Below are 16,106 nucleotides of genomic sequence, written 5' to 3'. Positions count from 1 at the left end.
CAACGTAATGTTCAATCATTATGTTGTACACCCAAAATGAATACAATGTTATGCATCAATTATATCTCAATAAAACTAGGCCCAACCCCCAGGCTTTTTAAAGAAATTCCAAAGACAAAGAACGACAAAAGCTAAGAAAAAGATCTTTGGGACACTCACCTCTGAGTTACCAGAAACCAGGAGGGAGGGTTAAAGGGTGGACATGCAGTGTTCCAGCTTGCTTCCTGCAGCTCTGCTCACCCCGAGAGAGGTCTACCTGCCTCTAGAAACCCAGTTCTAGGAGTGCAGACACTCCCAGAGCCCAGTGTCATCCTGGGTCCTTGGGAATCCCAGGTGGGGGAGGTGGCACTGCTGCCCTCCAGGAGCTCACGGTCTTGGTGTTGGAGATGGACACTTGAACAGTTGCTTGGAGCTCAAGCAAGGACTATGACACGAGCTTTCATCGTATAAACAAAATTCTATTGAAACACAGGGCAGTGAGATAGGGGGAGACCTCATAGGTAGGGCATTGTGCCACTGGGTTCTGAAGCAGCAGTAGGGTCTCTGCTGCTAGAGATGGGTTGAGATTTCCAACAGCGTCATCTGGAGAGAGCATGGGATGCTTTCAGGTTGCCACGAGTCCTGTTTGACTAGGGCGGTGTTCCTAATACTTGTTCCAGAGAACTGAGTCCTTAGAGACGAGCCACCGGAAAGGGGGCTGGTAGGTCATCTGTGTCACGGAGTCTTGCTACTCTATGGCCTTGTTAGAGTTCTATGTTCAGAAGGATATTGAAGGCCCTTAGCTAAACAACACAAAATCAAACAAGCCACAACCTGCTTAACCATTTTAAAGCACAGGAAACATTCTCTTTTTTTCATAAAACATTTGTTTTCATTTTGGGGAACCAGAGCCACAAAGGACTCATTCTGGCTTAGGGCAAAGAGGAGATGGGGAGTTTAGCATTTAGAAGAGCCAGGATCTGCTAAGGACTTTAGGATTTCATCCTGTGAGCAGTAGAAAGCAGTGGCAGGATTTTTTTTTTTCCTTATTAAGGATTTTTTGTTTCCTTATTCCACCCCAACCTCCTTCCCAACCCCCTGCCCTGACTATGTAAGTAATGCTTATCTATTGTAGAAAACTTGCAGGGAGAAAAACACCCCAGAAAAGAAATCTGAAGGCAGCACACAGAGATCATCATTTCTTCACAGCAGATGTATTAGCTTATTGACTGCCTTCTGGATACCAGGCTCTGTTCTAAGTCCCGTGCATTCAGCCGTGAACAAAACCAATGCTAATCCTTACCCTCATGGAAACTCACTTTCCAGCTGGGACACAGGCAGTAGAAAAATGGGTAAGGACATAGGGGGCTCGATGATAAGGACAGTGAACAAAAAGGAAGCAAGATCAATGGTAAAGGGAGTGGAGTGGAGTTCCCTGCCACCACAGGAAGGTGCCAAGGAGGGCTCTGGTGGCAAGCTGACAAGGTGATGTCTGAATGGGGACTTGTGTGGGGGTGGGGGCGGTAAAATATGCAGATGAACGGAGGAAGAAGGGGTAGCAGGTGCAAAGAACTGATGTGTGTATATACGAGGAACAGCAAGAAGGCTGGGGCAGGAGGTTCAAGGGCAGGGTGAGAGGTGTAGAGATCAGTAAGTAGACCGTTGGGCTGGATCGGGGGGCCTTGAACAACTACGCTTCTGTCTGCATGAGATAGGCAGCCGTGGCAGGGTTTCTAAATGGTCATGGAAGCTATAATTTATGTCCCATACAATCACCCATTTAAAATTTACCATTCAATGGTTTTTAGTGCATTCAGAGTTATGCAACCATCACCACTATGTGATTTCTGAAACCCCTTCCCTGTTAGTAATCACTGCCCATTCCTCCCTCCCTCCAAACCTCGGCAACCAGCAGTCCACTTTCTGTCCTTGTGGATTTGTCTATTCTGGCCACATTGTACCCAAGGGATATAGAATATGGGATCTGTGGTGATGGGCTTTCTTTCACTTGCACTGTGGTTCAAGGTTCCATGTGATAGCACATATCCACACTTGGGTCTTTTTTATTTCTGAAAAATCTTCCACTGCATCAATACGCCACATTTTGTTTATCCATTTGTCCAATGATGGTTATCTTGGTTGTTCTCCATGGCAGTGTTTTTGAGCAGAGGAGTAAGGACCTGGCTTCACTGGGACCACCTTCGTCACAGTGTGGAGAACAAGCTGGAGGTGGGCAGGAGTGGGACCTGGGAGGCTGGCTGGGGGCAGCTGAAATGCCGATGATGGTTTTGGACCTGGGTATAACAGAAGAGGTAGTAAAGGGTGGTGGTTGAAGAACCCCTGGGCTACATCCAGGTTCTCTTCTCCATCTACATTTGCTAGGTGATCTTGCTTAGAATCGTGAATTTGAGTATCTTTTGTTTACTAAGAGACTCCCAACTATATCTCCAGCCCAGGCCCTTCCAGCTGCTTACTTGACATTTCTGTTCATTTGCTCTCTAGTGGGCATCCCCAACTCAACACCTCTCACACTGAACTCAGGATCTATGTCACGCTGGACCATACCCTTTGCATCCTTCTATGCAACATGGAGTTTGAACTCAAGACCTTGAGATCAAGACTTGAGCTGAGATCAAGAGTTGGATACTTAACCAACTCATCTACCCAAGCGTCCCACATCCTTCTGTACTTCAGCTGATTATAAGTCCATACTTCTAGGTGCTTAGGTCAAAAACCTTGAAGTCATCTTCTATTTTTTCTGTCTTTCGCTCGCCATGGCCAATCTGTCAACAGGAAAACCTGTTGATTCCATCTCCAGAATGTATCTAGAATGATGCTGCTGTCACAGTTTGCTTGAATCACTACAGTCATTGGATAAATCTTGTTCTTTCCAGCCTTCTCAAGAGACTAGAGGGATTCTTTCAAAATGCAAGGTAGGTCATGTCACTCCTTCACTCAAAACTTGCAACAGTTCCCTATTCCATTCAAGAAAAGTCCAAGTCCGCACCTGAGTTGAAAGGGCCTTATAGTAATTGACTCTCTCTGCTTGACTTATTTCACTCAGCATAATCTCTCCCAGTCTTGTCCATGTTGCTACAAAAGTTGGGTATTCATCCTTTCTGATGGAGGCATAAAACTCCATAGTGTATATGGACCACATCTTCCTTATCCATTCGTCCGTTTAAGGGCATCTTGGTTCTTTCCACAGTTTGGTGACCGTGGCCACTGGGGTGGGGTACAGATGGCCCTTCTTTTCACTACATCTGTATCTTTGGGGTAAATACCCAGTAGTGCAATTGCAGGGTCATAGGGAAGCTCTATTTTTAATTTCTTGAGGAATCTCCACACTGTTTTCCAAAGTGGCTGCACCAACTTGCATTCCCACCAACAGTGTAAGAGGGTTCCCCTTTCTCCACATCCTCTCCAACACATGTTGTTTCCTGTCTTGCTAATTTTGGCCATTCTAAGTGGTGTAAGGTGGTATCTCAATGTGGTTTGAATTTGAATCTCCCTGGTGGCTAGTGATGATGAACATTTTTTCATGTGTCTGATAGCCATTTGTATGTCTTCATTGGAGAAGTGTCTGTCCATATATTCTGCCTTTTTTTTTTTTTTATATGATTGTCTGTTTTGTGTGTGTTGAGTTTGAGGAATTCTTTATAGATCCTGGATATCAACCTCTTGTCTGTGCTGTCATTTGCAAATATCTTCTCCCATTCTGTAGGTTGCCTCTTTGTTTTGTTGACTGTTTCCTTTGCTGGGCAGAAGCTTTTGATTTTGATGAAGTCCCAAAAGTTCATTTTCGCTTTTGTTTCCTTTGCCTTTGGAGACATGTCTTGGAAGAAGTTGCTGTGGCTGATATCAAGAGATTACTACCTATGTTCTCCTCTAGGATTCTGATGGATTCCTGTCTCACGTTGAGGCCTTTTATCCATTTTGAGTTTATCTTTGTGTATAGTGTAAGAGAATGGTCGAGTTTCATTCTTCTACATGGGGAGGAGAAATTGAGGGAATTTGGAAGGGGAGGTGAACCATGAGAGACTATGGACTCTGAAAAACAATCTGAGGGTTTTGAAGGGGCGGGTGGTGGGAGGTTGGGGGAACCAGGTAGTGGGTATTAGAGAGGGCACGGATTGCATGGAGCACTGGGTGTGGTGCAAAAACAATGAATACTATTACGCTGAAAAGAAATAAAAAATAAAAAAAAAACAAATAAATAAGTAAAATCTTCAAAAAAAAAAAAAAAGAAGAAAGGGCCTTATGGGATCTTCCCTCCTGTCACCTAGGGCCTCATAGCTTACTCTTTTCTCCCTTGCTCTCTTTCTGTTCCACCTGCGTGGCCTCTTTGCTTTTTCAAACTTTCTAGGAACTTCCCTACCTCAGGGCCTTTGCACTGGCTGTTCCCTCTCTTTGGGTTGCTCTTCCCCCTGCTATCCACATGGCTATTCCCTCCTGCCCTTCAATCTTTGTTTAAATATCACTGACAAAAGAAGCATGCCACAGCCTTCATTTAACATTACAAACTGGACACTTTGCTCACCTCGCTTCACATTTTCTTTTCTCCCACACCTTGGCAATCCTTTTAGTATCCAATGTAATTTACTTGTTATGTTTGAATTTTATTCATTATTTCCTCTTCCCAGTATATAAGGTCCAAGGAGCAGTAATCTTAGTCTGTTTTGTTCACAGCAACAACTACAGTCCCTGGCACATAATTGTAAATCACGAAATATATTTTGAATCAAATAATGAATTTTTCATGTGGCTTTTTATATAAATGCCACCACATAGCTTATTAGTCATTTAATTCATTTACTCAACAAATATTGATTAAACACATATATAACCCCAGACACTGGATTAAACCCTGAGATCTGACTTGCTTGAGACAAAGGAATATTATTCAGTGATAAAAAAAAAATTGAACAGAAAGACATGTAGGAAACTTCCACACACACACTGCTAAATGAAAGAATCTAGTTTGAGAAGACTAGCTTGATTGGCATGATTCCAGTTATATTCCAGAAAAGGCAAAACTATGGAGAGATTAAAGAGATCAGGGTTTGGCAGGGGTTCAGAAAGAGAGGAGGAGCATAAGTAGTTGAAACCCAGGATACCTTTAGGGCAGTAGAACTATTCGGTATGGCACTGCAAGTGGTGAATACATGACATTACACATTTGTCAACGCCCCTAGAAATACATACAACTCCAACAGTGAGTCCTAATGCAGACTAAGGTAATAATAATGATAGATCTTAGTTAATAATAATGTTTCAGTATTGGTCCATCAATTGCGACAAATATCACTCGTGCATGGTGTTAATACTGGGAAACTGTGGGAAAGGGATTCTATTGGAGCTTGCTGTACTTCCTTCTTGGCTTTTCTATAAAACCAACATTGCTGCAAAAAGTCCATTAATTAAAACAACAGCATCAACTCTCACAAGCTAACTGCTCCTTAAAACCTGCTATTTTCCCAGCATGCCCTTCTTATTGGTTTCATTGAGCATCTAGTTATGCCAGGGACCCAGGAGTTGACCTTGATGCCATCTCACACTTGATTCTGCCTGTCATGAACCAGCAAGATGCACTGCTTTGACCTCCTGAGCAGTTCTGAATTCCCTGACTTCATCTCCACCAGCATCCCAGGTCATCAGCCGTCACAGGGACTACTCTAGCAGCCTCTTTCATGATCTACCTGCTACCATCTTGACCCTTCCAACCTTCTTTGCGTTGTATCTACCATGACTTCAAAACACAAATCTGAGAGTGTCAGCCCCTGCTTCAAACCTTGATACCTTCCTATTCCTCTTAGGATGAAGACAAAGCTTCTTCATGTGGCTTCTTTCCAGTGTCAGTCCCTGGCAACTCTTTCATGCTCATTTCCCACTGCACCCCCCCCCCACCTTGTTGAGGGTCACTTCATTTCATGACCAATCATTCTATCCCTTCCCCTGGAATGATTCCTTCTCTTTTCTCTTCACTGTATGGCTTCTACTCAACACTGTCAATTTTAGTTGGATTATCACTTGTTCTGAGAATTCTTCTCTAACCTTGGATTAGCTCTCCACTTTGGTGCTCCAAGCAACGTGAAATTGTATGTTTATTTGCGATTGATTAATGCCAGTTTGTAGGCTGTACGAACCATACCTACACTCCCTGAGGGTCGAGCAGAGCCTGTTTTTGCTGATCATTGTTTCTCATGCTGGACCACAGTGCTCAAATAGTATTTGTTGATGAATGAATAAATACGTGAACAAGACATCAAAACATCACTGGTGATTATGAAGATGGTGAATATCCGCTCAAGCTTTCATCCTGGGTCGCCATCTTTGCCTTTGGCTTAAGGCAAACAGAGAGACTGTGCCCCTCACTCAGGGAACAGGGACCTGTGTGGTTGATTCAGAATTTCAGAGGGAGCTACATGTGTTGAATCTGTTATTTTCGAATCCTGCTTTTTCGGAAGGCTTACCGAAAGCTGCAAGTACTCACTCCATCCGTGATCTCATTCAGGGAGGGAGCGTTTTGGATTTAAACACATTTGGCTGTTGAAGAATACTGATTGCAAAATAGGGTGACCTCATGCTCATCCCACCCCCCCTTAGAAGAAGCACCGTTTTCTTTACACTGGGCCAGCCTGGTGAGAAGTTCTCTGAAGGAACAGAAAAACAGCATTTAAGAGACATCCAGTTTTAGCTTCATAAAAGGACCATTGTAATAGGGGGTTTTACATGTCCATTTGTAATGAAATTTCCATGTGTCTGTGAGAGAATGTCACATCCTCAGGCATTAGGGTTTTCAGTGTGGATGAGGTTGTTTATTTTCCCCTTCCTGGGGTTTGGAGATCCACCCGCCTGTTTCTCTACTGAAGTCCTGTCCTGCATAGCATTTGGGAACCCCATGATCGCCTCTATGTACTTTCAGGTCACATACACAGGTACTGGGGCTTAGGGGTTCCAACATTTCTTCTTTATCTGGAGGACAGTTCAGCCCATACCCCATCTCTTATAGCTGAGACAGTTCCATGTTTCAGTTCCATAAAGCAAATCCTGTATTTTGCAGGAAGCCATCCAAATAAAGAACAGATATTTCCATTTATTTTCATGTAATTTTTTGGTGTAGTTGGGAGGAAGGAGGCTGGAGACAAAACAACCAAACTGGATTTGGGGGGAAGAAGGCAGCATTGTATATTTCTTGATAAATCCATGTATATACACACAGAGACATAGAAACATGCATATATGTATATTTATATGAATTTTATGTAATTCTACCATCTATCTATCTATCTATCTTCGTATCTATGTATCTATGTGTCTATCATCAATCAATCATGCTTATGGTACAGAATGTTTTGGAGTGCCTATGTTTTCTTTCTCATGTGTTAATCCCAAGAAAAAAAGAACAGAATGACATCTAACCTAACTTGTATTTCCACACCCCCCCCCCCTCAAAGGGATTCTCCTTATTTCCCTGAATGCTACTAAAGTCTCCCTCTGAGACTGCTGGTCACCAGGGCCAGCAGCTTGAGATCTGGGAAGAGAGGGGCAGAAGCTGGAGTTGGGGGCTACCCCAGCATGGAAGAGTTGATGTCACAGATTGGATCTCCTTTGTAGCAGATGCACCAGGGGCTGAACCAATGCATGATGGGTACATTTCTCTCTTAGGCTGGTTTCTTAGGCAAGCCCACAGCAGAATAGCAAGACTCTCTTTCATGTCAGGCACTGTTCTAGGTGCCAAGGATGCAAAAGTAAACAAGAGAAACACGGACTTGGATGTTAAGGAGCTTACATTCTGGTGGGGTTAGGGGAGTCTCCATTCTGGGAAGCTGGCCCCATACCCTAAGGCCTTGGTCCACATTTTATTGAGCACACAAGGCGGAGAAAGGTCTTATTTTCATGTTACACTTGCAGATTGTGCCCACGTGCCTGGCACCTCTCCCCAGGCTTCCTCAGGATTTTAGGTCACTTATTCCCTCTACCAAAAGGTCTGGCAATGAGTCTGATTTTTAGTTGTAGTTTTTGGCTGCTGTTGTAACTGTAATATATCTGCAGCACTTTCTGCACCTTGCACCAGTATATACCACAAGAGCCTCTATCCTTCTATGTTTAGCAGCTTTAAGCTCCATTGTGAAGGAAAAATTTCAATAATTAAACGTACTACATCAGACGTGTCACACATGGGGTGCTTTGAATTTTTTTTTTGGAAAAGTCTTTCAAGCTTTTAGGCTGGGCTGTCAGGAAAATGGAAATGACCTCTGCTCTGTCCCAAGAAATCAGAGTTCAGAGTGTCTTCTCACGGAGGGTTGAACAAGTGCATGGATGGCCCCGGGAATCTCAAAGGTGCTCTCCGGGATGTGGAGAGTAAGGCAGGAAAGACGGTGGGACAGCTGGGTATGGGTCTCAGTCTTGCTGCTTCACAGCTGTATTGTTCAGGATCAAGCCCATTGGATTCAGTTTCCCATCTAAGAAGACTGAAAAAAAAAAAAAAAAAAACCCCAAACCCACACAGTTTCATGGGATTGTTTAGAGGCAACACAGGACTCTATGGGGTTTAGAGTGGGTACCAGCAGGGGGAGTCTGAGAAGCAATGCCCCCAGAGTGGGTATTCTATGGGGACTTGCTGCCTTATCCAGTGCCTGGGGTCGGCTTCCTATTTCAGAACTTCGATCTACATATGCTCTGAAAGATTAATCCATTGTTGAATGAAAACCACACTGAACTTGATCAAATGATTGGTGCTGTGTTAAGGCATTGGTTAGACCTATCAGAATTTAGCGACTCAAAGTCTGGCCCTGTTAGTCTCTAGTTGGGTGTCTGGAAGCAAACTGTCTACCCTTTCTGTGCCTCAGTCTACTCTTTAAAATGGAGCACAGGCCTTATAAAGTTGCTGTTAGTTGCTGAGTTAGCCTTTGTAAAATGTTTATATCAGGGCCTGGCACATAATAAGCTTTTAATAAATTTTAGCTATTATTATAAATCTCCAATTTGGAAAGAGCTCATAACCCCAAGAGTGGCTTTCAGCCAGAGAGAGTGGGTAGGGGGTCATACTGGAATCGTGATATTTAATTTCTGGTATTTATTTATTTGAAACATGAAGGATTTCTCTTTTCATTTTTCAAAAGAAACATTAGATTAACGAAAGGTTGCCCTGCTACATAATAAGATTAGGCTTGACTATCACCATGTGCAATATTCAGCTCTTGCTCCATATGATAGAGAGTAAATTCTACGTCAGATGTTTTCTGCATGTAAATGAAACTATTCTCCATATCAAACCTGGCTAATCCACTCGCGAAGAAGGAGCTGAGAGCAAAACTTTTACATTTGCATGGTCCTTGAACAGTTTATGAACATTTCCAAATCTATGCCTTAGTTAAAGACTCAGAGCATCCTTGCAAAATGAAGAGGGCAGGTATTACTGCAATCTTTCTTTTATAATGCAGAGATTGTGCCCTCTGAGAAGGAGAGAGGAACATCCCTAAGGCTGCTAGGTTAGTAGGAAGCACCTGGAACAGAAATACTTTCTCCTTGGGGCTTCCAGGGGACCAGTGGCCAGGGAAGGAATATGCTAGGACGAGACCGCTGTTGGACTGGGTCAGGAGGCAGAAACATGCCTTATAGAATTATTATAGGTACACCATCCTATAATCTAGGGTGGGAAAGGAAATGGAAAGATATCAAGTTTTGTCTCCTACAGAAAAGCCACCATCTTCTGGCATTTATCCATCTTAAAGGAATTTGGCAACAAAGTAGGAATTTATCAGCAGTCATTTCCCGAATGCTTTTTCTGTAGGACTTTGATGTATGCACGGGAGCTGTTGGAGGTCAAGAGAGCCACAGACCACTGCAGGGTTCCTAGAAGAGTAAAATGTAGAAATGACAAGTTTCCAAACTTGCTGTGATGTCTTTGATGTTCACAATGAAAGTGCAACGCTTTTGATCTCCACATTATGGGTCATCAGGGGAACTGCAAATTCAAACAATGAGATACCTATCACTGCAGACCTATTGGAAGGCCAAACCCTGGAAGAATGATGACACCAAATGTTGGTGAGAATATAGAGCAAGAGGAACGCTCATGTATTGCTGGTGGGAGTGCAAAATGGTACAGCCACTTTGGAAGACCGTTTGGTGGTTTCTTAGAAAATGGAACACACTCTTCCTATTTGACCCAGCAATTGTATTCCTTGGTATTGATCCAGATGAACTGAAACCTGTGTCCACACAAAGAGCTGCACACAGATGTTTCTAACAGCTTTATTTATTATTACCAAAACTTGGAAGCAACCAAGATGTCCTTCAGTAGATGAATAGATAAATTGTGGTGCATCCAGACAATGGAATATTATTAGCATTAAAAAGGAATGAGCTATCAAGCCAGGAAAAGACATGTAGGGACCATCAATGCGTATTAATTATGAGTGAAATAATCTGAAAAAGCTGCATACTGTGTGATTCCAACTTTATGATATTATGGAAAAAGTAAAACTATGGAGACAATAAAAGAATCAGTGGTTGACAGGGGATGGGGAAGGGAGATAGCTGTGTGGAGCATAATGGATTTGTAAGGCAAGGAAAACATTCTGGATAATATTATGCTTGATCTTAGCCAAAAGGCTGAGAAGCAATCTGGATGATATTATAATGACAGAAATATGTCATACATTTGTCCCAACCCATAGAATATACAATACCAGGAGTGAGCCCTAAGATAAATGATGGACTTTGTCTGCTGCTGATGTGTCAGTGCAGGCTCATCAATGGTAGCAAATGTACCACCCTGCTGGGGGGATGTAGATGTGGGGGGCAGGCACTATATGGGAAATCTCTTTACCACCCTTCTCAATTTTGTTTAAACTGGAAGCTGCTCTTAAAAATGCCTTAATTAAAAGTAATGCTTTTCAATTTACTAAGAGTGTTGTGCAATATAACTGCACTATTTTAATTAACTATGGGGTTTCTAAAAAATAATTGCTCAATAATGCAGAGCAGGAAGTGGGGCCGGCACATTGTCAACACTTTATGTCTTGGATAGAGCAGTAACTAAAACACAGTTGCTATCCTCAAGAAGCCGTTGAACCACTAGAGTATACAGACGTGAAGAGCCAACAATATTACAATGAGATAAGTATGAATGGTACGTTAGTGGAGGTCCAAAGACGGAGTGGTGAGCTTTGCCTGGTGGAATCAGAGAAGGCCTCCCAGAGGTGAGAAGCTAGCACGAGTTTGGAAACTTGGGTAGAGCTTTGCAAAGTAGAGGAGGAGACAGCATTCCAGATGGAGGGAGCAGCATGCATGTCCCTGATGTAGCTGTAAATGGTGAGCATTGTGGATCATCACACTGATACTGCCTAATTGGGTCATAGGGAAATCCTGTGATGCAGTTTTAGTTCCCATGGGGCAAGATTTTACTTTTACTTTCATGCCTCCAACCCCTTGTGAGGCACTTGAATCCTTCCTCCTCCTGCTTGTTTCTGGGGAGTGATGCATGAAATGGTAGATGTTCCGAGTTGATGGGTCAGTGAGGGTCCCCAGTGGAGGCCATCTTGAAGCAGGTTCTCTTCCTCTTGGCACTCTAGGACTCTTGGTTCGAAGAATCTGTTCTTTCTCCTGTCTAGCCTCCCGTTCCCTCTGCCAGCACCCTGAGTAACTCCCGAGCTTCTTCTGAGAATGAGAACTTATATCAACACTTGCCAGTGAAAAATGGAATTAAACATGTGGATTTCTTGCAAAATAAATTACGTAAAATGTTCCAAAGATTAAAGAAATTCGGATGGGCTTGCCTGCTATTCTGGATAACTATATTATTATAAGATTCTTTCTTGAGTTGAAAGCTGAAGGTTGACTAGGTGAAATGTGCCTCGGGCTCCAATTTGATAACATGGTCCAGAGCTGGGGGTTTTGATGCATATCTAAGGGAAGTAACCAGGCAGCCTGGACAACTGGGAATGACAGAACTGGTAAGAAAGTGCTGGAGGAACTGGTGGAAGAAGATTTGAGTCTATGTGGCTTGGTGTGTATTACTGTCTTTGCTGTTTGGCATTTCTTTTAATAACCTAGCAACTGCCATGATTTGTTGAGAGATCTGCTCTCTTGAGTTGCTGGCCTCAGAAGGGAGAACATGGAGGAAAATAAAAGAGGAAGCATATCTCAATCTATCTACCTATTTGTCTTCTGTCTATCTAGATCTCTCTCTACTTGGCCAGTTGTCTGATCTATCATTATTGGTTATTTTTATGTGTATGGTTCATCTCTTCTTCTCATCTAATCTTTGGGATATATTTGGAAGGATAATTCAGCAGGTTACCTTTTAAGAAAAAACAGTTTTTACCCTATGACCCAGCAATCACACTAAATACTGGGTATTTACTGTCTTGCCTAAATACTGGATATTTACCCTAAAGATACAAATGTAGTGATCCAAAGGGGCACGTGAACCTGAATGTTTATAGCAGCAATGTCCACAATAGCCAAACTATGGAAAGAACCTAGATGTCCATCAACAGATGAATGGATAAAGAAGATGTGGTATATATACACAATGGAATACTATGCAGCCATCAAAAGAAATGAATTTTCTGCATTTGTGACAACGGGGATGGAACTAGAGGGTATTATGCTGAGCGAAATAAGTCAGTCAGAGAAAGACAATTATCATATGATCTCTCTGATATGAGGAATTTGAGAGGCAGGGTCGGGGGTTTGGGGGATAGGGAAGGAAAGAATGAAACAAGTTAGGATTGGGAGGGAGACAAATCATAAGAGACTCTTAATCTCACAAAAGAAACTGAGGGTTGCTGGGGGTAGGGGGGTAGGGAGAGGGTGGTTGGGTTATAGACATTGGGGAGGGTATGTGCCTTGGTGAGTGCTGTGAAGTGTGTAAGCCTGATGATTCACTGACCTGTACCCCTGGGGCTAATAAGACATTGTATGTTAATAAAAATAGTTAATAAAAAAATAAAAAAGAAAAAAAAACAGCTTTATTGAGCTGTAACTCACATTCTATACAGTTCACCAACCTAAATTGTACAACTCAATGGTTGTTTTGTGTATTAACAGAATTGTGAAAACATCCCCACAGTCAACTTTTAGGGAATTGTCATCACGCCAACAAGAAGCTCAATACCCTTTAGCTGTCACCTCCTCGATTGTTCCATTCTCCTCCACCCACCCTGTTCCCATCCTGGGCAACTTCTACTCCACCTTCTCTCTCTGTGGATTTGCCTATTCTGGACATTCATATGAGATGGTGTCTTTTGTGACGGGCTTCTTTCACTTAGCCTAATATTTTCAAGGTTTATCCATAATAGTAGCTATTTTTCTTAAGAAGCCATGAGTCAGGTGAGACATAGTAAAATGTTCTCCCTGTTGTTGTGTTTATGGGGAAGCAAACTCTGCATGCCCTATTGCCCAATGAAGTATTATTGAATTAATTTTGTCTTATTTAAGCTAAGGTCTTAGCACTGAATCAGCCAGTAGGATTGGGACACAAGTCCCGTCTTCCAAAATGAAGTACTGGTAAAGTAGGTACGTTCTGGAGCCAAATTGCCTGGATTCAAATTCAAGCTCTGCCCACCCACCTCATTGCTACTTGTGTGACCTTGAGCAGGTCACAACCTTCCTGAAACTCAGTTTCCTCCTCTGAAAAATGGGGATTAAAAATTGTACCTAATTTCTAGGGTGACTATGAGGACCAAGTGAGATAATCAATGTGAAGTTCTTGGCATATTTTGCCTGGCTCCTGATATACCTTCAAGAAAGGCTGACAACCATTGTCATTAATTTTTCAATGAGCGACAGCCCATTAGGCACATGACAACTATACTGCAATATAAGTTAATCGAAAGACCTATGATCAAAGAGCCCTGGGGCACAGTGAAGGGGACAATCAATTTTGTGCAAGGTGGGAACCAGAGATAGGGGAGGATTTTTTTTTTTTCAGGACTGCAGCCAAGGTCCAGACCTACTGTTGTATTTTAAAGATTTTCAAATTCAATGGCTTTTGAGCAGGCATTTGCCATTCACCCCTACCACTCCTTAATGAAGTAGGCTCATTTGTTTGGGATATTTATGTTCCTAGCCTGCTCTTCGAGGCCCTAGAGTTCTGTGTCCCATTGTGGAAGATGACCTTTGACCTGAAACTTAAAGGCTGGCTCTGAATTAGCTAGACAGGAAGCAGAAGGGGGCAGGATGAGGGGGTGGGTATTTCTTATGGACCTATTGGAAAGTATGCAATTCTACCATATGATTAGTGACACTCTCTTTCATACATTCTTTTAGTTTTAGTTTAGTTTTTCTATAATGAACAATTCATGCAGGCACGTGATACAACAAACTAGGGAATGAAAAGCACATCTCTCGTCTTTGGCCTGTGGTCTTCCTTTCCCCCCTTGGTTGCTGTTGGAATTTTAGAATTTTGCAGCTCTCCAGAGGCCAATCACCGATACATGTCCAAACGTCTAAACATGCATCTATCCCCTCTCATCCTTTTGGTTTTTTTCTTCCCCACAAGGGCAGCACTTTGAAAATATTTTTAAAATAAAAAGCGAAGAAAACCCACAAAAAATGAAAACAGAGCCCAGAACCCTGTGGTTTTGTTTTTTGTTTTCACTTTTATTACAGAATTTTCTCTAGGGTACACATGAACAGAGACACAAGTACAATGAACCCTCTCATACCCATTGACCAGCTTCTGCAGTTACCTACTTTTGCCCATATTTTTCATGTATAACATGCTTCCTTTGATTTTGCTTGCTTTCCCTTGGGGTTATAGTATATTAAAGACCTTGCATTTTTACCCAAGTATTTATTGTGATCATTGTAGATAGAGATTTGCCTCATTCACTTAAACAGAGCCATAAAATTTCCATCACACAGATATTCCATATTTTAATCAGCCCACCTCCCCCTCTTTGAGCAGCATTGAGTTCATTTGTAGGCTCTTGACATCGTAAACAGTGTCACCAGATGCATTTAGTTTAGGCCATTGTGTTATTATTTGACCTTACCCATTCTCCTGCCTAGGAAATAGAATTACATTGTATAATTAGTATTCCCCATTAAGAGCTGCAAGTTCTGTACATAGTTCAGTAGAAAAGACATTGCATTGCATTTTGCCACCCCACTCTCTTGATGTGAGTTTTATCAGCTAGGATTAAGTTCAACTGGGAGTGGCAGGAAATCCTAAACAGTGGCTTAAGCCACATAGAAGTTCATTATAGAAGTTCATTTCTGTCTCACGTGAAAACCTTGTACTGGGTCCAGAGTGGGAGGGGCCCTCCACAGTGTCAAGGACTTGAGCTCTTTAACTCATTGTTCTGCTGTAAGTGGCTTCCATTCCCAAAGTCATCGTATGATACAAAATGGCTGCTTTAGATCCAGCTATCATGTCTGTATTCCTGGCAGCAAGAAAGACGAAAGGAAAGGACAAAGGTACACTCCTTCTTTGGGACCTTTCCTGAAAGTTGCACATACCACTTCCACTTACATTTCATGGGCCAGAACTTAGTCTCATGGCCATCTAGTTGGTAAATACAGTCTTTATTTGGGGGTGCATGGGAATTCAACTACAAATCAGATATAAGCATTGCACAGCTAGTGTGTGAACAAGGTGCTGTGGGATCTATCAATATGCCCAAAGGGAGATCAGGAAAGGCTTCCTAGAGGAGATGATACTGGAGCTTGCCTAAGACAGGCAAAGTTTGCTTTTTATAAGATTAGATAAAAATAAGCTGGGAATTAATGAGAAATACAACTTAAAAAATTGAAGTTGTTTCCAAACCTTTCTCATTTTCTAAGAAATTCTGCCTTCAGTCTTCAGCAAGAGTTACTAGCCCAATTCAGGAATCGTTTGATGAGTGGATGAATGAAAGAATCAAGGGAAAGTGCTGTTGGGAATGGACTCCCGAGGCTGAGACTAGGCGTAGTTACTGTGGGAGACTTTATTTTCTGAAGATAGCCATGACAATCACATGCTCTTCTGCAGTTTGTCTTTGTCATTGCTCCAGAAGGTGTGATCTATTGCACCACCCTTGTGAATCTGGGCAAATGATGTGATTCCTCTGTCCAATAGAACAGGGCAGAAGTGAAGCTGTGCTAGCTCTAGGGAAGTCCTTAACTGGCCT

General features: G+C 42.4%; 1 protein-coding gene across 6 annotated transcripts in view; it reads left to right on the top strand.

Annotated features, from left to right (window-relative positions):
* Positions 1-16,106, top strand: part of CDRT4 (CMT1A duplicated region transcript 4) — a 59,059-nt gene that overhangs the window by 9,864 nt on the left and 33,089 nt on the right. The window contains exon 1 of one of the 6 annotated variants that reach the window (XM_013060413.2): positions 11,059-11,189. The exons of 1 other annotated variant lie outside the window; for it this stretch is intronic. Coding sequence is in view for 1 of the 5 variants with exons in the window: in XM_013060415.2 (XP_012915869.1) it covers positions 11,274-11,301 (28 nt within the window). In the remaining 4 variants the exon portion in view is untranslated. Of the gene's footprint in view, positions 1-11,058; positions 11,302-16,106 lie in introns of those variants that run through there. 4 more of the 6 variants (XM_013060416.2, XM_013060415.2, XM_013060412.2 and 1 more) reach the window with 4 other exon arrangements.

This window comes from Mustela putorius, unplaced genomic scaffold, assembly GCF_011764305.1.
Source record: "Mustela putorius furo isolate JIRA1106 unplaced genomic scaffold, ASM1176430v1.1 tig00000867_pilon_pilon_pilon, whole genome shotgun sequence".
Classification (NCBI taxonomy): Eukaryota; Metazoa; Chordata; class Mammalia; order Carnivora; family Mustelidae; genus Mustela; species Mustela putorius.
The sequence above is the reverse complement of the archived record's forward strand: the minus strand, read 5'-3'. Positions and strand labels throughout refer to the sequence as shown.